The sequence below is a fragment of the Carcharodon carcharias genome, chromosome 11 (assembly GCF_017639515.1).
Source record: "Carcharodon carcharias isolate sCarCar2 chromosome 11, sCarCar2.pri, whole genome shotgun sequence".
Lineage (NCBI taxonomy): Eukaryota > Metazoa > Chordata > Chondrichthyes > Lamniformes > Lamnidae > Carcharodon > Carcharodon carcharias.
In genome coordinates, this window is record NC_054477.1 from 5,044,071 (window position 1) to 5,070,484 (window position 26,414).

General features: G+C 53.6%; 1 protein-coding gene across 1 annotated transcript in view; it reads left to right on the plus strand.

Annotated features, from left to right (window-relative positions):
• Positions 1-26,414, plus strand: part of LOC121284318 (amyloid-beta A4 precursor protein-binding family B member 2-like) — a 140,076-nt gene that overhangs the window by 52,136 nt on the left and 61,526 nt on the right. Inside the window, exon 8 of the mRNA XM_041199713.1 lies at positions 6,958-7,085. Coding sequence (XP_041055647.1) covers positions 6,958-7,085 — 128 coding nt within the window. The remainder of the gene's footprint in view (positions 1-6,957; positions 7,086-26,414) is intronic.

The window sequence follows — 26,414 nt, forward strand, 5'->3', positions numbered from 1 at the left end:
CAATCTGGAATTAAAACGCTGGTTTCAGTGAAGTGACATGAAACTGTTGAGTTGTCATTAAAAACTCAACAGGTTCATTAATATCCTCTAGAGAAGGAAATCGGCCGTGTTTACCCTGTTTGGCCTTAATGTGACTTGTGGAATTATAGAGTGGTTACAGCACAGAAGGAGGCCACTGTATCCGTCATGTTTGTGCTGGCCCTCTGAAGAAGCAGTTCACCTGGTGCCACTCCCCTGCCTTCTCCCCAGAGCCTTGCAAATTTTTTCTGTACAGATAATGAGCAATTCCTTTCTGAAGCCATGATTGAACCTCCATCCTCCACACCCCCAGACAGTGCAATCCAGATCCTTACCACTTGCTGTGTAAAAGAAACTTTTGCCCCGTCACAGAATCACAGTGCAGAAGAGGCCCTTCGGCCCATCGAGTCTGCACCGACATGTGAGAAACACCTGACCTACCTACCTAATCCCATTTACCAGCACTTGGCCCATAGCCTTGAATGTTATGATGTGCCAAGTGCTCATCCAGGTACTTTTTAAAGGATGTGAGGCAACCCGCCTCCACCACCCTCCCAGGCAGCGCATTCCAGACCGTCACCACCCTCTGGGTAAAATTTTTTCCTCACATCCCCCTAAACCTCCTGCCCCTCACCTTGAACTTATGCCCCCTTGTGACTGACCCTTCAACTAAGGGGAACAGCTGCTCCCTATCCACCCTGTCCATGCCCCTCATAATCTTGTACACCTCGATCAGGTCGCCCCTCAGTCTTCTCTGCTCCAACGAAAACAACCCAAGTCTATCCAACCTCTCTTCATAACTTAAATGTTTCATCCCAGGCAACATCCTGGTGAATCTCCTCTGCACCCCCTCCAGTGCAATCACATCTTTCCTATAATGTGGTGACCAGAACTGCACACAGTACTCTAGCTGTGGCCTCACCAAGGTTCTATACAACTCCAACATGACCTCCCTACTTTTGTAATCTATGCCTCTGTCGCTGTTGCTTCTTTTGCCATTCACCTTAAACGCTTTCTCACTCCACTCTGTCCAGACCCCTCATGATTTTGGACACCTCTATCAAATCTCCTCTCAGCCTTCTCTTCTCCAAAGAGAACAGTCCTGGCTTCTCCAACCTATCCACGAAACTGAAGTTCCTTATCCCTGGAATCTCTCATGGATCTTTTCTGCACCCTCTCTGATGCCTTCATGTCCTTTCTAAAGTGTGGTGCCCAGAAATGGACACAGTACTCCAGCTGAGGCCAGTTCAGTGATTTAAACAAGTTCAACATAATTTCCTTGCTTTTGTAATCATAATGTTGGGATCTTCCAGTCCCACCAAAAGTCAGCGGACTTTTGGTTGGCCTGCCACATCTCCCAGAGCGGGTCTCACCACGCTGGAGCTGGAAAATCCCAGCCTGTGTCTCTGTTTATAAACCCCAGGATCCCATATGCCTTTTTAACCACTTCCTGAACCAGACCTGCCACCTTCACTGATTTGTCCACATTTATCCCCACGTCCCTCTGCTCCTGCACCCTCTTTAGAATTATACCCTTATATTGTCTCTCTACATTCTTCCTGCCAAAATGAATCACTTCACACTTCTCTGCATTAAATTTCATCTGCCATGTACCTGCCCATTCCACCAGCCTGTCTGTGTGCACGTGAAGCCTGTCACTATCCTCCTCACAGTTCACAAGTCTTGTGTCATTTCCAAATTTTGAAATTTGGTCATTGACATAGATGAGGAAAAGCAGCAGTCCTAGCACTGCCACCCAGAGAACCCATTGTAAACCTTACCCCAGTCTGAAAAACAGCCATTCACCACTATTCTCTCTTTCTTGTCACTCAACCAACTTTGTATCCTTGTTGCCATTTTCCATGGATTTTAACTTTGCCACATGATAGGTTTGTCATCACTTTATCAGATGCATTTTGGAAGCCCATTTACATCACATCAACCGCATTACCCTCATCAACTCCCTGTTACCTCATCAAAAAACACAATCAGGTTAGTTAAACATGAATTTCTTTTAACAAATCTGTGCTGCTTTTTTCTTAATCAATCCACATTTGTCCAAGTGACTGTTAATTTTGCCCTGGATTATCATTACTGAAAGCTTCCCCACCACTGAGGTTAAACTGGCTGGCCTGTAGTCTTTTGAACAAGAGTGTAACGTGTACAATTGTCCAGTCCTCTGGCATCAGCCCTGTGTTTATGGAAGATTGGCAAACTATGGCCAGTGCAATCTACACCCTTCCTTCTGTATCCTTGGATGCACCCGATCCGGCCCTGGCAAAGGTCAACTTTAAATACAATTAGCCTATCTAACGCTTTCTCTTTAACAATTTTTAGCCCATTCAATATCCCAACTACTTCCTCTTTTACCAGGACTTTGGCAGCATCTTCTCCCTTGGTAAAAACAGATGCAAAGTTTTCATTTAATATTAAAAACAGAAAATGCTGGAAATACTCAGGACTGGCAGCTTCTGTGAAGAGCAAAACAGAGTTAACATTTCAGGTTATTGACCTTTCATCAGAACTGGATGAGTGCAGCTCCAACAACACTCCAGACACTCAACACCATCCAGGACATAACAGTCTGATTGATTAGCACCCCTTCCACGACCTTAAACATTCACTTCCTCCACCACCATTGCACAGTAGCAGCAGTGTGTACCGTCCACAAGATGCAGTGCAGCAACTTGCCAAGGTTCCTTCGATAGCACCTTCTAAACTTGTGACCTCTATCACCTAGAAGGACAAAAACAGCAGATGCATGGGAACATCACCACCTGAAAGTTCCCCTCCAAGTCACTCACCATATTGGCTTGGAAATATATCGCTGTTCCTTCACCGTCGCTGGGTCAAAATCCTGGAACTCCCTCCCTAACAGCACTGTGGGTGTACCTACACCACATGGACTGCAGCGGTTCAAGAAGGCAGCTCACCACCACCTTGTCAAGGGAAACTAGGGATGGGCAATAAATGCTGGCCCAGCCAGCGAAGCCCACATCCCATGAATGAATTTTTAAAAATAACTGGGAAAAGTTAGAAATATAATAGGATTTGAGAAACGGGTGGGTGGGGCAAGGGCAAAAGGATTAGCACCTCACCTTTTAAATCGGCACACAGCTTTTGGACTCAGCATTGAGCTCACCAATTTCAGACCGTAATTTCTGAACCCCCCCCTACTTTTGCCCCACTTTTCTCATGTTTCGGTTTTTCTTTCAGACAGGAGCACACTCATTCTCAACACATCTTCTGTTTCTTTTCTTGCCCCCTCACCATTCTCTTTGGTCCTGGAAGACTAACTCTTCCGTTATTTAATCTCACCTGTCTCCCAGCCTATCACAGACTTTCCTTTTGTTCTTGTCCACCCACCTCTTGCTCAAAACCCATTACATTTCTAACTTTTCCCAGTTCTGATGAAAGGACATCAACTGGAAACGTTAACTCTGTTCTCTTGACAGTTGCTGCCCGACCTGTTCAGTATTTCCAGCGTTTTTTAGTTGGGATTTCCAGCATCCACTGTATTCTGCTTTACTCATTTAGTTCCTCAGCCTCCGTAAATAGCTCCCTTTTTAGATCCCTAATTACATACAAACAAGGAGCAGGAGTAGGCCATTCAGCCCTTCGCATTTGTTCCTCCATTTAATAAAATCATCGCTGATTTTTTTTTTTATTCGCTCATAGGATGTGGGCTTCACACTTATAGCCCATCCCTAATTGCCCTTGAGAAGGTGGTGGTGACTACCTTCTTGAACCATTGCAGTCCATGTGCTGTAGGCACACCCACAGCGCTGTTAGAGAGAGAGTTCCAGGATTTTGACCCAGCGATATATTTCCAAGTCCGGATGGTGAGTGACTTGGAGGGGAAATTCCAGGTGGTGGTGTTCCCATTTATCTCCCGCCCTTGTCCTTCTAGATGGTAGTGGTCGTGGTCATGGGTTTGGAAGGTGCTATCTAAGGAGCCTTGGTGAATTCCTGCAGTTGTAGATGGGACACACTGCTGCTACTGTGCATCGGTGGTGGAGGGAGTGAATGTTTGTGGATGTGGTGCCAATCAAGTGGGCTGCTTTGTCCTGGATGGTGTTGAGCTTCTTGAGTGCTGCACTCATCCAGGCAAGTGGGGAGTATTCCATCACACTCCTGACTTGTGCCTTGTAGATGGTGGACAGGCCTTGGGGAGTCAGAAGTGAGTTACTCGCTGTAGAATTCCCAGCCTTTGACCTGCTTTTATAGCCACAGTATTTATATGGCTGGTCGAGTTCAATTTCTGGTCAATGGTAACCCCCAGAATGTTGATAGTGGGGGATTCAGTGATGGTAATGGCATTGAATGTCAAGGGGTGATGGCTAGATTCTCTCTTGTTGGAGATGGTCATTGCCTGACGCTTGTGTGGTGTGAATATTACTTGCCACTGGATATTGTCCAGGTCTTGGTGCATTTGGACATGGACTGCTTCAGTATCTGAGGAGTCGCAAATGGTGCTGAATATTGTGCAATCATCAGCGAACATCCCCACTCCTGACTTTGTGATGGAAGGAAGGTCATTGATGAACCATCTGAAGATGCTTGGGCCGAGGATACTACCCTGAGGAGCTCCTGCAGTGACCTGAAATCTGCATCCCGCCTACCCCCGATAACCTATCACCCCTTCGCTTACCAAGAATCTATCCACCTTTGCCTTAAAAATATTGAACGACCCTGCTTCCACCATTTTCCAGGAAGAGTTCCAAAGACTCACGACCCTCTGAGTGTAAAAATTTCATCTCATCTCTGTTTTAAATGGGCGACCCTTATTTTTAAATAGTGCCCCCAGTTCTAGATTCTTCCACAAGAGGAAACATCCTCTCTACATCCATCCTGACATGACCCCTTAGGACCTTCTGTTTTAATTGTCCCCACTCCTCCTTTTACCACCGTTTTACTACTTATTTGCTTATAGAAGACTTTTGGATTCCCTTTTATTTTAGCTGTCAGACTCTTTTCATACTCTCACTTTGCTTCTCTTTATTTTTTTTAATTTGCCTCTGAACCTTCTATACTGAGCTTCATTCTCAACTATGATATCCACCTGACAACTGTCATAAGTACCCCTTTTTCTGCTTCACCTTTATCTCTGAATTTGTTTGCCCTACCTTTCCCCATGTGAAATGCACCTTGACTGTGTCTGACCATCTCCGTCTGAAAGACAGCCCATTGCTCTGTTACAAGTTTGCTTGACAACCTTTGATTCCAGTTTCATTGGCCCAACCCCAATTCATTGTTTTTACTCAGGATTGCTTCAGTCCCTCACCAACCTAGTTATCTCTCAAGTGCCGCTTGAGGAGCGGCAGCATTGTGCTCATGTCACTGGATAGTAATCCACAGGGCCAGACTCCGTTCAAATCCCACCATGTAAAGCGGGGTATTTAAGGTTGATTAATCAATCTTGAATAAAAGGCCAGTCTAGTTAATAGTGATCATGAAACTATTAGATTTTTATAAAAGGGAAGAAAATCTACCGCCCATACCTGGTCTGGCCTACACGTGACTCCAATCCTATAGTAATGTGGTTGACTCTTAAATCTTCTCTGGAGTTGGCCTTGCGAGCCACTCATTTGTAGGCAGCTCACCACCACCTGCTCCAGAGCAATTAGGGATGGGCAATAAATGCCGACCTTGTCAGCAACGCCCACATCCCAAGGATGACTCTAGTGACCTGAACACAGATTGCACTGAGGGAGCGCTGCACAATCAGAGGGTCAGTATTGGTGGAGCGCTGCACAGTCAGAGGGTCAGTACTGAGGGAGTGCTGCACTGTCGGAGGGTCCATACTGGGGGAGTGTTGCACTGTCGGAGGGTCCATACTGGGGGAGTGTTGCACTGCCGGAGGGTCAGTATGAGGGAGTACGCACTGTCTGAGGGTCATTGCTGAGGGGATGCTGCACTGTCAGATGGTCAATACTGAGGGAGTGCTGAACAGTTGGATGGACCATCCCTGAATCGCTCATTAAGTCTGGGCTCCATCTGCCTATTCAGGTGATAATAGATCTCATGGCACTATTGGGAAAGCAGACAGTTCACCCAATGTTATAGATAACAGTGTTGCTGAGGTCACCGGTAACAGTTATTGGCTTAGTACAAAGAGGAGAAGAGTCAATTCTCTCTTAACTCTAAATTCGCTTTATTCACGTTGTTAGATCATCTACATATAGCTTATATGTCTGGTTAAATATAGACATGAAGTTTACAGCAGGTTATACAGTTTTATACCCAAAACTAGGATCTAAGCGCACACCCACAAGCTTTCTCTGACACTTCGAGTGGTCACAGAATATAAAAGCTAATACCCGAAAAGGAAAGCTGACGCTGGCCAGGCGTTCCCTTCTCTCTCTCTTGTGTCTCTATGTTGCTGACGTAGGTTCTTCTGCTTGTGCAATGGTTGGTCTCCGGAGTCTCGCTGCTCCACGCCTAAAATCCTTTCAGTTTTATACTGAATCTCATCTCTTCAAGCTGTGCTGTCTCTTTCCCGTCGGTTTAGGCCTGCTTGCCTGACCTGTGGCACATTCTCATTGGCTCTGTTCCAAGACTTGCAGTATCACCTCGTTCCTCCTTTTCTAAATAAGGACTCATCGCATTTCCTTTGTCTTCAAGACACTCAGCTACTTAAAAACCGGTTCTAGCCAATTCAGCCCAGTAACTGGACTCAGGTTACTTCAGGTCAAAAGTTGCTTTTGCCTGTGTCAGAAATTCAGCTGCAGCCCCCAGCCAACAGCACTGAAAACAGATTCACAGGTCACCTGTCTCCTTGCTATTTGTGAAATTTCACTGTGTTCAAAATGGCTGTTTACATTCCTTGTGCAACACTGGTTGCAGTTCACAGTAATTAATTGGCAGTGAAACCTGTTGAGACGTGGCTGAGTAATGTGAGAATGTGAGAGCTGGTTATGACATGCCTCTTCTTCCCAGGGTAAAGACATGTTGCTCCTGCTTGAGGATGACACTCTGAATCTCATCGACCCCCTGGGCCAGAGTTTGCTGCACACGCAACCGATTGTCAGCATCCGGGTATGGGGTGTTGGGCGAGACAATGGACGGTATGTGAACATCACAGCTTCCTTCCCCACACCAGAGCGTTTACTGGATGCCCTACACTGTAATCCTGTACTGTCACCATTCTATCTCACCCCCAACCTATCCTGGTGAAGCGGCTCTGTCTCTGATGCCAGACCCTGCTCTCAACCCCTGGCCCGGACTCCCTGCATCACCGGGGAGGTGGGAGGGAGGCACTTCAGGAGCATTCTCCACCTCTGGAATTCCACCATGAGGTGTGGGCTGTCTCAGGGAGATTCTTGTAGGGTCCAGTCCCTCTGTGTTCAGACAACCATATGGAATATAAGGTGGGGAAGTGTGAAGCTTTTAACTTTAGAAGAGAGAAATAGAAAGCAGAATATTTTTGAATGGTGAGAGACTGGGGAATGTTTGTTTGTATTCAGAGAGATCTAACGGTGTCCTTGTAGAAGAATCACAAAGTTAACATACAGTTATGCCAAGCAATTGGAAAAGCAAATCCTATGTTCACCTTTATTACAATGGCATTGGACTGTGCCTGTAACAAAATCTTATTGTAATTGTACAGGGCATTCGCAAGGCCCCACCTGTAGTACTGTGTACACTTTGGAGTAGGTACCTAAGGAAGGGTATACTTGCTGCAGAGGAAATGCAGCAAAACTTCAGGAGACTAGGATCTGGGGTGAGAGGGATTATCCTGTGCAAAGTGGTTCAGTAGAATGTATCTTTATTCCCTGGAGTTTAGGGAATGAGAGATGACCTCATTGAAATGTATAAAATTCTTAAGGAATTTGACAGGGTAAATGGAGAGAAAATGTTTCCTAAGAAACACCAGTCAGTGTACGGGTATCTCCCTCAGAGAGGGGACTGAGGGACACTCGTCAGTGTGCAGGTATCTCCCACAGAGAGGGGACTGAGGGACACTCGTCAGTGTGCAGGTATCTCCCATAGAGAAGGGACTGAGGGACACCAGTCAGTGTACGGGTATCTCCCACAGAGAGGGGACTGAGGGACACCAGTCAGTGTACAGGTATCTCCCACAGAGAGGGGACTGAGGGACACCAGTCAGTGTACGGGTATCTCCCACAGAGAGGGGACTGAGGGACACCAGTCAGTGTACGGGTATCTCCCACAGAGAGGGGACTGAGGGACACCAGTCAGTGTACAGATATCTCCCACAGAGAGGGGACTGAGGGACACTCGTCAGTGTGCAGGTATCTCCCATAGAGAAGGGACTGAGGGACACCAGTCAGTGTACGGGTATCTCCCACAGAGAGGGGACTGAGGGACACCAGTCAGTGTACGGGTATCTCCCACAGAGAGGGGACTGAGGGACACCAGTCAGTGTACAGATATCTCCCACAGAGAGGGGACTGAGGGACACCAGTCAGTGTACAGATATCTCCCACAGAGAGGGGACTGAGGGACACCAGTCAGTGTACAGATATCTCCCACAGAGAGGGGACTGAGGGACACTCGTCAGTGTGCAGGTATCTCCAATAGAGAAGGGACTGAGGGACACCACTCAGTGTACAGGTATCTCCCACAGAGAGGGGACTGAGGGACACCAGTCAGTGTACAGGTATCTCCCACAGAGAGGGGACTGAGGGACACCAGTCAGTGTACAGGTATCTCCCACAGAGAGGGGACTGAGGGACACCAGTCAGTGTACAGGTATCTCCCACAGAGAGGGGACTGAGGGACACCAGTCAGTGTACGGGTATCTCCCACAGAGAGGGGACTGAGGGACACCAGTCAGTGTACGGGTATCTCCCACAGAGAGGGGACTGAGGGACACCAGTCAGTGTACAGGTATCTCCCACAGAGAGGGGACTGAGGGACACCAGTCAGTGTACGGGTATCTCCCACAGAGAGGGGACTGAGGGACACCAGTCAGTGTACGGGTATCTCCCACAGAGAGGGGACTGAGGGACACCAGTCAGTGTACAGATATCTCCCACAGAGAGGGGACTGAGGGACACCAGTCAGTGTACGGGTATCTCCCACAGAGAGGGGACTGAGCGACACCAGTCAGTGTACAGATATCTCCCACAGAGAGGGGACTGAGGGACACCAGTCAGTGTACAGGTATCTCCCACAGAGAGGGGACTGAGGGACACCAGTCAGTGTACGGGTATCTCCCACAGAGAGGGGACTGAGGGACACCAGTCAATGTACAAGTATCTCCCACAGAGAGGGGACTGAGGGACACCAGTCAGTGTACGGGTTTCTCCCACAGAGAGGGGACTGAGGGACACCAGTCAGTGTACGGGTATCTCCCACAGAGAGGGGACTGAGCGACACCAGTCAGTGTGCAGGGATCTCCCACAGAGAGGGGACTGAGGGACACCAGTCAGTGTGCAGGTATCTCCCACAGAGAGGGGACTGAGGGACACCAGTCAGTGTACAGATATTTCCCACAGGGAGGGGACTGAGGGACACCAGTAAGTTTACAGATATTTCCCACAGAGAGGGGACTGAGGGACACCAGTCAGTGTACGGGTATCTCCCACAGAGAGGGGACTGAGGGACACCAGTCAGTGTACGGGTATCTCCCACAGAGAGGGGACTGAGGGACTCCAGTCAGTGTGCAGGTATCTCCCACAGAGAGGGGACTGAGGGACACCAGTCAGTGTACAGATATCTCCCACAGAGAGGGGACTGAGGGACTCCAGTCAGTGTGCAGATATCTCCCACAGAGAGGGGACTGAGGGACACCAGTCAGTGTACAGGTATCTCCCACAGGGAGGGGACTGAGGGACACCAGTCAGTGTACAAGTATCTCCCACAGAGAGGGGACTGAGGGACACCAGTCAGTGTACAGATATCTCCCACAGAGAGGGGACTGAGGGACACCAGTCAGTGTACAGGTATCTCCCACAGAGAGGGGACTGAGCGACACCAGTCAGTGTGCAGGTATCTCCCACAGGGAGGGGACTGAGGGACACCAGTCAGTGTACGGGTATCTCCCACAGGGAGGGGACTGAGGGGCACCAGTCAGTGTACGGGTATCTCCCACAGAGAGGGGACTGAGGGACACCAGTCAATGTCCGGGTATCTCCCACAGAGAGGGGACTGAGGGACACCAGTCAGTGTACAGGTATCTCCCACAGAGAGGGGCTGAGGGACACCAGTCAGTTTGCAGGTATCTCCCACAGAGAGGGGACTGAGGGACACCAGTCACTTTACAGGTATCTCCCACAGAGAGGTGACTGAGGGACACCAGTCAGTGTACAGGTATCTCCCACAGAGAGGGGACTGAGGGACACCAGTCCGTGTGCAGGTATCTCCCACAGAGAGGGGACTGAGGGACACCGGTCAGTGTACAGATATTTCCCACAGAGAGGGGACTGAGGGACACCAGTCAGTGTGCAGGTATCTCCCACAGAGAGGGGACTGAGGGACACCAGTCAGTGTGCAGGTATCTCCCACAGAGAGGGGACTGAGGGACACCAGTCAGTGTACGGGTATCTCCCACAGAGAGGGGACTGAGGGACTCCAGTCAGTGTGCAGGTATCTCCCACAGAGAGGGGACTGAGGGACACCAGTCAGTGTACAGATATCTCCCACAGAGAGGGGACTGAGGGACTCCAGTCAGTGTGCAGATATCTCCCACAGAGAGGGGACTGAGGGACACCAGTCAGTGTACGGGTATCTCCCACAGGGAGGGGACTGAGGGACACCAGTCAGTGTACAAGTATCTCCCACAGAGAGGGGACTGAGGGACACCAGTCAGTGTGCAGGTATCTGCCACAGAGAGGGGACTGAGGGACACCAGTCAGTGTACAGATATCTCCCACAGAGAGGGGAATGAGGGACACCAGTCATTGTACGGGTATCTCCCACAGAGAGGGGACTGAGGGACACCAGTCAGTTTACGGGTATCTCCCACAGAGAGGGGACTGAGGGACCCCAGTCAGTGTACAGGTATCTCCCACAGAGAGGGGACTGAGGGACACCAGTCAGTGTGCAGGTATCTCCCACAGAGAGGGGACTGAGGGACACCAGTCAGTGTACGGGTATCTCCCACAGGGAGGGGACTGAGGGGCACCAGTCAGTGTACGGGTATCTCCCACAGAGAGGGGACTGAGGGACACCAGTCAGTGTCCGGGTATCTCCCACAGAGAGGGGACTGGGGGACAACAGTCAGTGTACAGGTATATCCCACAGAGAGGGGACTGAGGGACACCAGTCAGTTTACAGGTATCTCCCACAGAGAGGGGACTGAGGGACACCAGTCTGTTTACAGGTATCTCCCACAGAGAGGGGACTGAGGGACACCAGTCAGTGTACAGGTATCTCCCACAGAGAGGGGACTGAGGGACACCAGTCAGTGTGCAGGTATCTCCCACAGAGAGGGGACTGAGGGACACCAGTCAGTGTACAGATATTTCCCACAGAGAGGGGACTGAGGGACACCAGTCAGTGTGCAGGTATCTCCCACAGAGAGGGGACTGAGGGACACCAGTCAGTGTACAGATATTTCCCACAGGGAGGGGACTGAGGGACACCAGTAAGTTTACAGATATTTCCCACAGAGAGGGGACTGAGGGACACCAGTCAGTGTACGGGTATCTCCCACAGAGAGGGGACTGAGGGACACCAGTCAGTGTGCAGGTATCTCCCACAGAGAGGGGACTGAGGGACACCAGTCAGTGTACGGGTATCTCCCACAGAGAGGGGACTGAGGAACACCAGTCAGTGTACAGGTATCTCCCACAGAGAGGGGACTGAGGGACACCAGTCAGTGTACAGATATCTCCCACAGAGAGGGGACTGAGGGACACCAGTCAGTGTACAGATATCTCCCACAGAGAGGGGACTGAGGGACACCAGTCAGTGTACGGGTATCTCCCACAGAGAGGGGACTGAGGGACACCAGTCAGTGTACAAGTATCTCCCACAGAGAGGGGACTGAGGGACACCAGTCAGTGTACAAGTATCTCCCACAGAGAGGGGACTGAGGGACACCAGTCAGTGTACGGGTATCTCCCACACAGAGGGGACTGAGGGACACCAGTCAGTGTACGGGTATCTCCCACAGAGAGGGGACTGAGGGACACCAGTCAGTGTACAGGTATCTCCCACAGAGAGTGGACTGAGGGACACCAGTCAGTGTACGGGTATCTCCCACAGAGAAGGGAGTGAGCGACACCAGTCAGTGTACGGGTATCTCCCACAGAGAGGGGACTGAGGGACACCAGTCAGTGTACAGATATCTCCCACAGGGAGGGGACTGAGGGACACCAGTCAGTGCACGGGTGTCTCCCACAGAGAGGGGACTGAGAGACACCAGTCAGTGTACAGATATCTCCCACAGGGAGGGGACTGAGGGACACCAGTCAGTGTACAGGTATCTCCCACAGAGAGGGGACTGAGGGACACCAGTCAGTGTACAGATATCTCCCACAGGGAGGGGACTGAGGGACACCAGTCAGTGTACAGATATCTCCCACAGGGAGGGGACTGAGGGACACCAGTCAGTGTACGGGTGTCTCCCACTGAGAGGGGACTGAGGGACACCAGTCAGTGTACAGATATCTCCCACCGGGAGGGGACTGAGAGACACCAGTCAGTGTACGGGTGTCTCCCACAGAGAGGAGACTGAGAGACACCAGTCAGTGTACAGATATCTCCCACAGAGAGGGGACTGAGGGACACCAGTCAGTGTGCAGGTATCTCCCACAGAGAGGGGACTGAGGGACACCAGTCAGTGTACGGGTATCTCCCACAGAGAGGGGACTGAGGGACACCAGTCAGTGTACAGGTATCTCCCACAGAGAGGGGACTGAGGGACACCAGTCAGTGTACAGGTATCTCCCACAGAGAGGGACTGAGGGACACCAGTCAGTGTACAGGTATCTCCCACAGAGAGGGGACTGAGGGACACCAGTCAGTGTACAGGTATCTCCCACAGAGAGGGGACTGAGGGACACCAGTCAGTGTACAGGTATCTCCCACAGAGAGGGGACTGAGGGACACCAGTCAGTTTACGGGTATCTCCCACAGAGAGGGGACTGAGGGACACCAGTCAGTGTACGGGTATCTCCCACAGAGAGGGGACTGAGGGACACCAGTCAGTGTACAGGTATCTCCCACAGAGAGGGGACTGAGGGACACCAGTCAGTGTACGGGTATCTCCCACAGAGAGGGGACTGAGGGACACCAGTCAGTGTACGGGTATCTCCCACAGAGAGGGGTCTGAGGGACACCAGTCAGTGTACAGATATCTCCCACAGAGAGGGGACTGAGGGACACCAGTCAGTGTACGGGTATCTCCCACAGAGAGGGGACTGAGCGACACCAGTCAGTGTACAGATATCTCCCACAGAGAGGGGACTGAGGGACACCAGTCAGTGTACAGGTATCTCCCACAGAGAGGGGACTGAGGGACACCAGTCAGTGTACGGGTATCCCCAACAGAGAGGGGACTGAGGGACACCAGTCAATGTACAAGTATCTCCCACAGAGAGGGGACTGAGGGACACCAGTCAGTGTACAAGTATCCCCAACAGAGAGGGGACTGAGGGACACCAGTCAGTGTACGGGTATCTCCCACAGAGAGGGGACTGAGGGACACCAGTCAGTGTGCAGGTATCCCCCACAGAGAGGGGACTGAGGGACACCAGTCAGTGTGCAGGTATCTCCCACAGAGAGGGGACTGAGGGACACCAGTCAGTGTACAGATATCTCCCACAGGGAGGGGACTGAGGGACACCAGTAAGTTTACAGATATTTCCCACAGAGAGGGGACTGAGGGACACCAGTCAGTGTACGGGTATCTCCCACAGAGAGGGGACTGAGGGACACCAGTCAGTGTACGGGTATCTCCCACAGAGAGGGGACTGAGGGACTCCAGTCAGTGTGCAGGTATCTCCCACAGAGAGGGGACTGAGGGACACCAGTCAGTGTACAGATATCTCCCACAGAGAGGGGACTGAGGGACTCCAGTCAGTGTGCAGATATCTCCCACAGAGAGGGGACTGATGGACACCAGTCAGTGTACAGGTATCTCCCACAGGGAGGGGACTGAGGGACACCAGTCAGTGTACAAGTATCTCCCACAGAGAGGGGACTGAGGGACACCAGTCAGTGTACAGATATCTCCCACAGAGAGGGGACTGAGGGACACCAGTCAGTGTACAGGTATCTCCCACAGAGAGGGGACTGAGCGACACCAGTCAGTGTGCAGGTATCTCCCACAGGGAGGGGACTGAGGGACACCAGTCAGTGTACGGGTATCTCCCACAGGGAGGGGACTGAGGGGCACCAGTCAGTGTACGGGTATCTCCCACAGAGAGGGGACTGAGGGACACCAGTCAGTGTCCGGGTATCTCCCACAGAGAGGGGACTGAGGGACACCAGTCAGTGTACAGGTATCTCCCACAGAGAGGGGACTGAGGGACACCAGTCAGTTTGCAGGTATCTCCCACAGAGAGGGGACTGAGGGACACCAGTCACTTTACAGGTATCTCCCACAGAGAGGTGACTGAGGGACACCAGTCAGTGTACAGGTATCTCCCACAGAGAGGGGACTGAGGGACACCAGTCAGTGTGCAGGTATCTCCCACAGAGAGGGGACTGAGGGACACCAGTCAGTGTACAGATATTTCCCACAGAGAGGGGACTGAGGGACACCAGTCAGTGTGCAGGTATCTCCCACAGAGAGGGGACTGAGGGACACCAGTCAGTGTGCAGGTATCTCCCACAGAGAGGGGACTGAGGGACACCAGTCAGTGTACGGGTATCTCCCACAGAGAGGGGACTGAGGGACTCCAGTCAGTGTGCAGGTATCTCCCACAGAGAGGGGACTGAGGGACACCAGTCAGTGTACAGATATCTCCCACAGAGAGGGGACTGAGGGACTCCAGTCAGTGTGCAGATATCTCCCACAGAGAGGGGACTGAGGGACACCAGTCAGTGTACGGGTATCTCCCACAGAGAGGGGACTGAGGGACACCAGTCAGTGTACAGGTATCTCCCACAGAGAGGGGACTGAGGGACACCAGTCAGTGTGCAGGTATCTCCCACAGAGAGGGGACTGAGGGACACCAGTCAGTGTACAGATATCTCCGACAGAGAGGGGAATGAGGGACACCAGTCATTGTACGGGTATCTCCCACAGAGAGGGGACTGAGGGACACCAGTCAGTTTACGGGTATCTCCCACAGAGAGGGGACTGAGGGACCCCAGTCAGTGTACAGGTATCTCCCACAGAGAGGGGACTGAGGGACACCAGTCAGTGTGCAGGTATCTCCCACAGAGAGGGGACTGAGGGACACCAGTCAGTGTACGGGTATCTCCCACAGGGAGGGGACTGAGGGGCACCAGTCAGTGTACGGGTATCTCCCACAGAGAGGGGACTGAGGGACACCAGTCAGTGTACGGGTATCTCCCACAGAGAGGGGACTGAGGGACACCAGTCAGTGTCCGGGTATCTCCCACAGAGAGGGGACTGAGGGACACCAGTCAGTGTACAGGTATCTCCCACAGAGAGGGGACTGAGGGACACCAGTCAGTGTGCAGGTCCCACAGAGAGGGGACTGAGGGACACCAGTCAGTGTACGGGTATCTCCCACAGGGAGGGGACTGAGGGGCACCAGTCAGTGTACGGGTATCTCCCACAGAGAGGGGACTGAGGGACACCAGTCAGTGTCCGGGTATCTCCCACAGAGAGGGGACTGAGGGACACCAGTCAGTGTACAGGTATATCCCACAGAGAGGGGACTGAGGGACACCAGTCAGTTTACAGGTATCTCCCACAGAGAGGGGACTGAGGGACACCAGTCTGTTTACAGGTATCTCCCACAGAGAGGGGACTGAGGGACACCAGTCAGTGTGCGGGTATCTCCCACAGAGAGGGGACTGAGGGACACCAGTCAGTGTGCAGGTATCTCCCACAGAGAGGGGACTGAGGGACACCAGTCAGTGTACAGATATCTCCCACAGAGAGGGGACTGAGGGACACCAGTCAGTGTGCAGGTATCTCCCACAGAGAGGGGACTGAGGGACACCAGTCAGTGTACAGATATCTCCCACAGAGAGGGGACTGAGGGACACCAGTCAGTGTACAGATATCTCCCACAGAGAGGGGACTGAGGGACACCAGTCAGTGTACGGGTATCTCCCACAGAGAGGGGACTGAGGGACACCAGTCAGTGTGCAGGTATCTCCCACAGAGAGGGGACTGAGGGACACCAGTCAGTGTACGGGTATCTCCCACAGAGAGGGGACTGAGGGACACCAGTCAGTGTACAGGTATCTCCCACAGAGAGGGGACTGAGGGACACCAGTCAGTGTACAGATATCTCCCACAGAGAGGGGACTGAGGGACACCAGTCAGTGTACAGATATCTCCCACAGAGAGGGGACTGAGGGACACCAGTCAGTGTACGGGTATCTCCCACAGAGAGGGGACTGAGGGACACCAGTCAGTGTACAGGTATCTCCCACAGAGAGGGGACTGAGGGACACCAGTCAGTGTACAGGTATCTCCCACAGAGAGGGGACTGAGGGACACCAGTCAGTGTACGGGTATCTCCCACAGAGAGGGGACTGAGGGACACCAGTCAGTGTACGGGTATCTCCCACAGAGAGGGGACTGAGGGACACCAGTCAGTGTACAGGTATCTCCCACAGAGAGGGGACTGAGGGACACCAGTCAGTGTACGGGTATCTCCCACAGAGAGGGGACTGAGGGACACCAGTCAGTGTACAGGTATCTCCCACAGAGAGGGGACTGAGCGACACCAGTCAGTGTACAGGTATCTCCCACAGAGAGGGGACTGAGGGACACCAGTCAGTGTACGGGTATCTCCCACAGAGAGGGGACTGAGGGACACCAGTCAGTGTACAGATATCTCCCACAGGGAGGGGACTGAGGGACACCAGTCAGTGTACAGGTATCTCCCACAGAGAGGGGACTGAGGGACACCAGTCAGTGTGTAGATATCTCCCTAAGGAGGGGACTGAGGGACACCAGTCTGTGTACAGGTATCTCCCACAGAGAGGGGACTGAGGGGCACCAGTCAGTGTACGGGTATCTCCCACAGAGAGGGGTCTGAAGGACACCAGTCAGTGTACAGGTATCTCCCACAGAGAGGGGACTGAGAGACACCAGTCAGTGTACAGGTATCTCCCACAGAGAGGGGACTGAGGGACACCAGTCAGTGTACAGATATCTCCCACAGAGAGGGGACTGAGGGACACCAGTCAGTGTGCACGTATCTCCCACAGAGAGGGGTCTGAGGGACACCAGTCAGTGTACAGGTATCTCCCACAGAGAGGGGACTGAGGGACACCAGTCAGTGTACGGGTATCTCCCACAGAGAGGGGACTGAGGGACACCAGTCAGTGTACAGGTATCTCCCACAGAGAGGGGACTGAGGGACACCAGTCAGTGTACAGGTATCTCCCACAGAGAGGGGACTGAGGGACACCAGTCAGTGTACAGGTATCTCCCACAGAGAGGGGACTGAGGGACACCAGTCAGTGTACGGGTATCTCCCACAGAGAGGGGACTGAGGGACACCAGTCAGTGTACGGGTATCTCCCACAGAGAGGGGACTGAGGGACACCAGTCAGTGTACAGGTATCTCCCACAGAGAGGGGACTGAGGGACACCAGTCAGTGTACGGGTATCTCCCACAGAGAGGGGACTGAGGGACACCAGTCAGTGTACGGGTATCTCCCACAGAGAGGGGACTGAGGGACACCAGTCAGTGTACAGGTATCTCCCACAGAGAGGGGACTGAGGGACACCAGTCAGTGTACGGGTATCTCCCACAGAGAGGGGACTGAGGGACACCAGTCAGTGTACAGATATCTCCCACAGAGAGGGGACTGAGGGACACCAGTCAGTGTACAGGTATCTCCCACAGAGAGGGGACTGAGGGACACCAGTCAGTGTACGGGTATCTCCCACAGAGAGGGGACTGAGGGACACCAGTCAGTGTACAAGTATCTCCCACAGAGAGGGGACTGAGGGACACCAGTCAGTGTACAGGTATCTCCCACAGAGAGGGGACTGAGGGACACCAGTCAGTGTACGGTATCTCCCACAGAGAGGGGACTGAGGGACACCAGTCAGTGTACAGGTATCTCCCACAGAGAGGGGACTGAGGGACACCAGTCAGTGTACAGGTATCTCCCACAGAGAGGGGACTGAGGGACACCAGTCAGTGTACAGGTATCTCCCACAGAGAGGGGACTGAGGGACACCAGTCAGTGTACAGGTATCTCCCACAGAGAGGGGACTGAGGGACACCAGTCAGTGTACAGGTATCTCCCACAGAGAGGGGACTGAGGGACACCAGTCAGTGTACAGGTATCTCCCACAGAGAGGGGACTGAGGGACACCAGTCAGTGTACAGGTATCTCCCACAGAGAGGGGACTGAGGGACACCAGTCAGTGTACAGATATCTCCCACAGAGAGGGGACTGAGGGACACCAGTCAGTGTACAGATATCTCCCACAGAGAGGGGACTGAGGGACACCAGTCAGTGTACAGGTATCTCCCACAGAGAGGGGACTGAGGGACACCAGTCAGTGTACAAGTATCTCCCACAGAGAGGGGACTGAGGGACACCAGTCAGTGTACGGGTATCTCCCACAGAGAGGGGACTGAGGGACACCAGTCAGTGTACAGGTATCTCCCACAGAGAGGGGACTGAGGGACAGCGGTCAGTGTGCAGGTATCTCCCACAGAGAGGGGACTGAGGGATACCAGTCAATGTACAAGTATCTCCCACAGATAGGGGACTGAGAGACACCAGTCAGTGTACAGGGTATCTCCCACAGAGACGGGACTGAGGGACACCAGTCAGTGTACGGGTATCTCCCACAGAGAGGGGACTGAGGGACACCAGTCAGTGTACAGGTATCTCCCACAGAGAGGGGACTGAGGGACACCAGTCAGTGTGCAGGTATCTCCCACAGAGAGGGGACTGAGGGACACCAGTCAGTGTACAAGTATCTCCCACAGAGAGGGGACTGAGGGACACCAGTCAGTGTACAGGTATCTCCCACAGAGAGGGGACTGAGGGACACCAGTCAGTGTGCAGGTATCTCCCACAGAGAGGGGACTGAGGGACACCAGTCAGTGTACAGATATCTCCCACAGAGAGGGGACTGAGGGACACCAGTCAGTGTGCAGGTATCTCCCACAGAGAGGGGACTGAGGGACACCAGTCAGTGTACAGGTATCTCCCACAGAGAGGGGACTGAGGGACACCAGTCAGTGTACGGGTATCTCCCACAGAGAGGGGACTGAGGGACACCAGTCAGTGTACAGGTATCTCCCACAGAGAGGGGACTGAGGGACACCAGTCAGTGTACAGATATCTCCCACAGAGAGGGGACTGAGGGACACCAGTCAGTGTGCAGGTATCTCCCACAGAGAGGGGACTGAGGGACACCAGTCAGTGTACGGGTATCTCCCACAGAGAGGGGACTGAGGGACACCAGTCAGTGTACAGGTATCTCCCACAGAGAGGGGACTGAGGGACACCAGTCAGTGTACAGGGTATCTCCCACAGAGAGGGGCCTGAGGGACACCAGTCAGTGTACAGGTATCTCCCACAGAGAGGGGACTGAGGGACACCAGTCAGTGTCCGGGTATCTCCCACAGAGAGGGGACTGAGGGACAGCAGTCAGTGTACGGGTATCTCCCACAGAGAGGGGTCTGAGGGACACCAGTCAGTGTACAGGGTATCTCCCACAGAGAGGGGACTGAGGGACACCAGTCAGTGTACAGGTATCTCCCACAGAGAGGGGACTGAGGGACACCAGTCAGTGTACAGGTATCTCCCACAGAGAGGGGACTGAGGGACACCAGTCAGTGTACAGGTATCTCCCACAGAGAGGGGACTGAGGGACACCAGTCAGTGTACAGGGTATCTCCCACAGAGAGGGGACTGAGGGACACCAGTCAGTGTACAGGTATCTCCCACAGAGAGGGGACTGAGGGACACCAGTCAGTGTACAGGTATCTCCCACAGAGAGGGGACTGAGGGACACCAGTCAGTGTACAGGTATCTCCCACAGAGAGGGGACTGAGGGACACCAGTCAGTGTACAGGTATCTCCCACAGAGAGGGGACTGAGGGACACCAGTCAGTGTACAGGTATCTCCCACAGAGAGGGGACTGAGGGACACCAGTCAGTGTACAGGTATCTCCCACAGAGAGGGGACTGAGGGACACCAGTCAGTGTACAGGTATCTCCCACAGAGAGGGGACTGAGGGACACCAGTCAGTGTACAGGTATCTCCCACAGAGAGGGGACTGAGGGACACCAGTCAGTGTACAGGTATCTCCCACAGAGAGGGGACTGAGGGACACCAGTCAGTGTACGGGTATCTCCCACAGAGAGGGGACTGAGGGACACCAGTCAGTGTACAGGTATCTCCCACAGAGAGGGGACTGAGGGACACCAGTCAGTGTACGGGTATCTCCCACAGAGAGGGGACTGAGGGACACCAGTCAGTGTACAGGTATCTCCCACAGAGAGGGGACTGAGGGACACCAGTCAGTGTACAGGTATCTCCCACAGAGAGGGGACTGAGGGACACCAGTCAGTGTACAGGTATCTCCCACAGAGAGGGGACTGAGGGACACCAGTCAGTGTACGGGTATCTCCCACAGAGAGGGGACTGAGGGACACCAGTCAGTGTACAGGTATCTCCCACAGAGAGGGGACTGAGGGACACCAGTCAGTGTACAGGTATCTCCCACAGAGAGGGGACTGAGGGACACCAGTCAGTGTACGGGTATCTCCCACAGAGAGGGGACTGAGGGACACCAGTCAGTGTACGGGTATCTCCCACAGAGAGGGGACTGAGGGACACCAGTCAGTGTACAGGTATCTCCCACAGAGAGGGGACTGAGGGACACCAGTCAGTGTACGGGTATCTCCCACAGAGAGGGGACTGAGGGACACCAGTCAGTGTACAAGTATCTCCCACAGAGAGGGGACTGAGGGACACCAGTCAGTGTACAGATATCTCCCACAGAGAGGGGACTGAGGGACACCAGTCAGTGTACGGGTATCTCCCACAGAGAGGGGACTGAGGGACACCAGTCAGTGTACAGGTATCTCCCACAGAGAGGGGACTGAGGGACACCAGTCAGTGTACAGGTATCTCCCACAGAGAGGGGACTGAGGGACACCAGTCAGTGTACAGGTATCTCCCACAGAGAGGGGACTGAGGGACACCAGTCAGTGTACAGATATCTCCCACAGAGAGGGGACTGAGGGACACCAGTCAGTGTACGGGTATCTCCCACAGAGAGGGGACTGAGGGACACCAGTCAGTGTACAGGTATCTCCCACAGAGAGGGGACTGAGGGACACCAGTCAGTGTACGGGTATCTCCCACAGAGAGGGGACTGAGGGACACCAGTCAGTGTACAGGTATCTCCCACAGAGAGGGGACTGAGGGACACCAGTCAGTGTACAGGTATCTCCCACAGAGAGGGGACTGAGGGACACCAGTCAGTGTACGGGTATCTCCCACAGAGAGGGGACTGAGGGACACCAGTCAGTGTACAGGTATCTCCCACAGAGAGGGGACTGAGGGACACCAGTCAGTGTACAGGTATCTCCCACAGAGAGGGGACTGAGGGACACCAGTCAGTGTACGGGTATCTCCCACAGAGAGGGGACTGAGGGACACCAGTCAGTGTACGGGTATCTCCCACAGAGAGGGGTCTGAGGGACACCAGTCAGTCTACGGGTAACTCCCGCAGAGAGGGGACTGAGGGAGACCAAACAGTATACGGGTATCTCCCACAGAGAGGGGACTGAGGGACACCAGTCAGTGTACAGTTATCTCGCACAGAGAGGGGACTGAGGGACACCAGTCAGTGTACAGGTATCTCCCACAGAGAGGGGACTGAGGGACACCAGTCAGTGTACAGGTATCTCCCACAGAGAGGGGACTGAGGGACACCAGTCAGTGTACAGGTATCTCCCACAGAGAGGGGACTGAGGGACACCAGTCAGTGTACGGGTATCTCCCACAGAGAGGGGACTGAGGGACACCAGTCAGTGTACGGGTATCTCCCACAGAGAGGGGACTGAGGGACACCAGTCAGTGTACTGGTATCTCCCACAGAGAGGGGACTGAGGGACACCAGTCAGTGTACGGGTATCTCCCACAGAGAGGGGACTGAGGGACACCAGTCAGTGTACAGGTATCTCCCACAGAGAGGGGACTGAGGGACACCAGTCAGTGTACAGGTATCTCCCACAGAGAGGGGACTGAGGGACACCAGTCAGTGTACAGGTATCTCCCACAGAGAGGGGACTGAGGGACACCAGTCAGTGTACAGGTATCTCCCACAGAGAGGGGACTGAGGGACACCAGTCAGTGTACAGGTATCTCCCACAGAGAGGGGACTGAGGGACACCAGTCAGTGTACAGGTATCTCCCACAGAGAGGGGACTGAGGGACACCAGTCAGTGTACAGATATCTCCCACAGAGAGGGGACTGAGGGACACCAGTCAGTGTACAGGTATCTCCCACAGAGAGGGGACTGAGGGACACCAGTCAGTGTACAGGTATCTCCCACAGAGAGGGGACTGAGGGACACCAGTCAGTGTACAGGTATCTCCCACAGAGAGGGGACTGAGGGACACCAGTCAGTGTACGGGTATCTCCCACAGAGAGGGGACTGAGGGACACCAGTCAGTGTACAGGTATCTCCCACAGAGAGGGGACTGAGGGACACCAGTCAGTGTACGGGTATCTCCCACAGAGAGGGGACTGAGGGACACCAGTCAGTGTACAGGTATCTCCCACAGAGAGGGGACTGAGGGACACCAGTCAGTGTACAGGTATCTCCCACAGAGAGGGGACTGAGGGACACCAGTCAGTGTACAGGTATCTCCCACAGAGAGGGGACTGAGGGACACCAGTCAGTGTACAGGTATCTCCCACAGAGAGGGGACTGAGGGACACCAGTCAGTGTACAGGTATCTCCCACAGAGAGGGGACTGAGGGACACCAGTCAGTGTACGGGTATCTCCCACAGAGAGGGGACTGAGGGACACCAGTCAGTGTACGGGTATCTCCCACAGAGAGGGGACTGAGGGACACCAGTCAGTGTACGGGTATCTCCCACAGAGAGGGGACTGAGGGACACCAGTCAGTGTACGGGTATCTCCCACAGAGAGGGGACTGAGGGACACCAGTCAGTGTACAGGTATCTCCCACAGAGAGGGGACTGAGGGACACCAGTCAGTGTACAGGTATCTCCCACAGAGAGGGGACTGAGGGACACCAGTCAGTGTACGGGTATCTCCCACAGAGAGGGGACTGAGGGACACCAGTCAGTGTACAGGTATCTCCCACAGAGAGGGGACTGAGGGACACCAGTCAGTGTACGGGTATCTCCCACAGAGAGGGGACTGAGGGACACCAGTCAGTGTACAGGTATCTCCCACAGAGAGGGGACTGAGGGACACCAGTCAGTGTACAGGTATCTCCCACAGAGAGGGGACTGAGGGACACCAGTCAGTGTACAGGGTATCTCCCACAGAGAGGGGACTGAGGGACACCAGTCAGTGTACAGGTATCTCCCACAGAGAGGGGACTGAGGGACACCAGTCAGTGTACAGGTATCTCCCACAGAGAGGGGACTGAGGGACACCAGTCAGTGTACAGGTATCTCCCACAGAGAGGGGACTGAGGGACACCAGTCAGTGTACAGGTATCTCCCACAGAGAGGGGACTGAGGGACACCAGTCAGTGTACGGGTATCTCCCACAGAGAGGGGACTGAGGGACACCAGTCAGTGTACAGGTATCTCCCACAGAGAGGGGACTGAGGGACACCAGTCAGTGTACGGGTATCTCCCACAGAGAGGGGACTGAGGGACACCAGTCAGTGTACAGGTATCTCCCACAGAGAGGGGACTGAGGGACACCAGTCAGTGTACAGGTATCTCCCACAGAGAGGGGACTGAGGGACACCAGTCAGTGTACGGGTATCTCCCACAGAGAGGGGACTGAGGGACACCAGTCAGTGTACAGGTATCTCCCACAGAGAGGGGACTGAGGGACACCAGTCAGTGTACAGGTATCTCCCACAGAGAGGGGACTGAGGGACACCAGTCAGTGTACGGGTATCTCCCACAGAGAGGGGACTGAGGGACACCAGTCAGTGTACAGGTATCTCCCACAGAGAGGGGACTGAGGGACACCAGTCAGTGTACAGGTATCTCCCACAGAGAGGGGACTGAGGGACACCAGTCAGTGTACAGGTATCTCCCACAGAGAGGGGACTGAGGGACAACAGTCAGTGTACAGGTATCTCCCACAGAGAGGGGACTGAGGGACACCAGTCAGTGTACAGGTATCTCCCACAGAGAGGGGACTGAGGGACACCAGTCAGTGTACAGATATCTCCCACTGAGAGGCGACTGCGGGACGCCAGTCAGTGTACAGGTATCTCCCACAGAGAGGGGACTGAGGGACACCAGTCAGTGTACGGGTATCTCCCACAGAGAGGGGACTGAGGGACACCAGTCAGTGTACAGGTATCTCCCACAGAGAGGGGACTGAGGGACACCAGTCAGTGTACAGGTATCTCCCACAGAGAGGGGACTGAGGGACACCAGTCAGTGTACAGGTATCTCCCACAGAGAGGGGACTGAGGGACACCAGTCAGTGTACAGGTATCTCCCACAGAGAGGGGACTGAGGGACACCAGTCAGTGTACAGGTATCTCCCACAGAGAGGGGACTGAGGGACACCAGTCAGTGTACAGGTATCTCCCACAGAGAGGGGACTGAGGGACACCAGTCAGTGTACAGGTATCTCCCACAGAGAGGGGACTGAGGGACACCAGTCAGTGTACAGGTATCTCCCACAGAGAGGGGACTGAGGGACACCAGTCAGTGTACAGGTATCTCCCACAGAGAGGGGACTGAGGGACACCAGTCAGTGTACAGGTATCTCCCACAGAGAGGGGACTGAGGGACACCAGTCAGTGTACAGGTATCTCCCACAGAGAGGGGACTGAGGGACACCAGTCAGTGTACAGGTATCTCCCACAGAGAGGGGACTGAGGGACACCAGTCAGTGTACAGGTATCTCCCACAGAGAGGGGACTGAGGGACACCAGTCAGTGTACAGGTATCTCCCACAGAGAGGGGACTGAGGGACAGCGGTCAGTGTGCAGCTATCTCCCACAGAGAGGGGACTGAGGGATACCAGTCAATGTACAAGTATCTCCCACAGATAGGGGACTGAGAGACACCAGTCAGTGTACAGGTATTTCCCACAGTGAGGGGACTGAGCGACACCAGTCAGTGTGCAGGTATCTCCCACAGATAGGGGACTGAGCGACACCAGTCAGTGTACGGGTATCTCCCACAGAGAGGGGACTTCGCGACACCAGTCAGTGTACGGGTATCTCCCACAGAGAGGGGACTGAGCGACACCAGTCAGTGTACAGGTATCTCCCACAGAGAGGGGACTGAGGGACACCAGTCAGTGTACAGGTATCTCCCACAGAGAGGGGACTGAGGGACACCAGTCAGTGTACAGGTATCTCCCACAGAGAGGGGACTGAGCGACACCAGTCAGTGTACGGGTATCTCCCACAGAGAGGGGACTGAGGGACACCAGTCAGTGTACAAGTATCTCCCACAGAGAGGGGTCTGTGGGACACCAGTCAGTGTACAGGTATCTCCCACAGAGAGGGGACTGAGGGACACCAGTCAGTGTACAGGTATCTCCCACAGAGAGGGGACTGAGGGACACCAGTCAGTGTACAGGGTATCTCCCACAGAGAGGGGACTGAGCGACACCAGTCAGTGTACGGGTATCTCCCACAGAGAGGGGACTGAGCGACACCAGTCAGTGTACGGGTATCTCCCACAGAGAGGGGACTGAGGGACACCAGTCAGTGTACAGGTATCTCCCACAGAGAGGGGACTGAGGGACACCAGTCAGTGTACAGGTATCTCCCACAGAGAGGGGACTGAGGGACACCAGTCAGTGTACAGGGTATCTCCCACAGAGAGGGGACTGAGGGACACCAGTCAGTGTACAGGTATCTCCCACAGAGAGGGGACTGAGGGACACCAGTCAGTGTACAGGTATCTCCCACAGAGAGGGGACTGAGGGACACCAGTCAGTGTACAGGTATCTCCCACAGAGAGGGGACTGAGGGACACCAGTCAGTGTACAGGTATCTCCCACAGAGAGGGGACTGAGGGACACCAGTCAGTGTACAGGTATCTCCCACAGAGAGGGGACTGAGGGACACCAGTCAGTGTACAGGTATCTCCCACAGAGAGGGGACTGAGGGACACCAGTCAGTGTACAGGTATCTCCCACAGAGAGG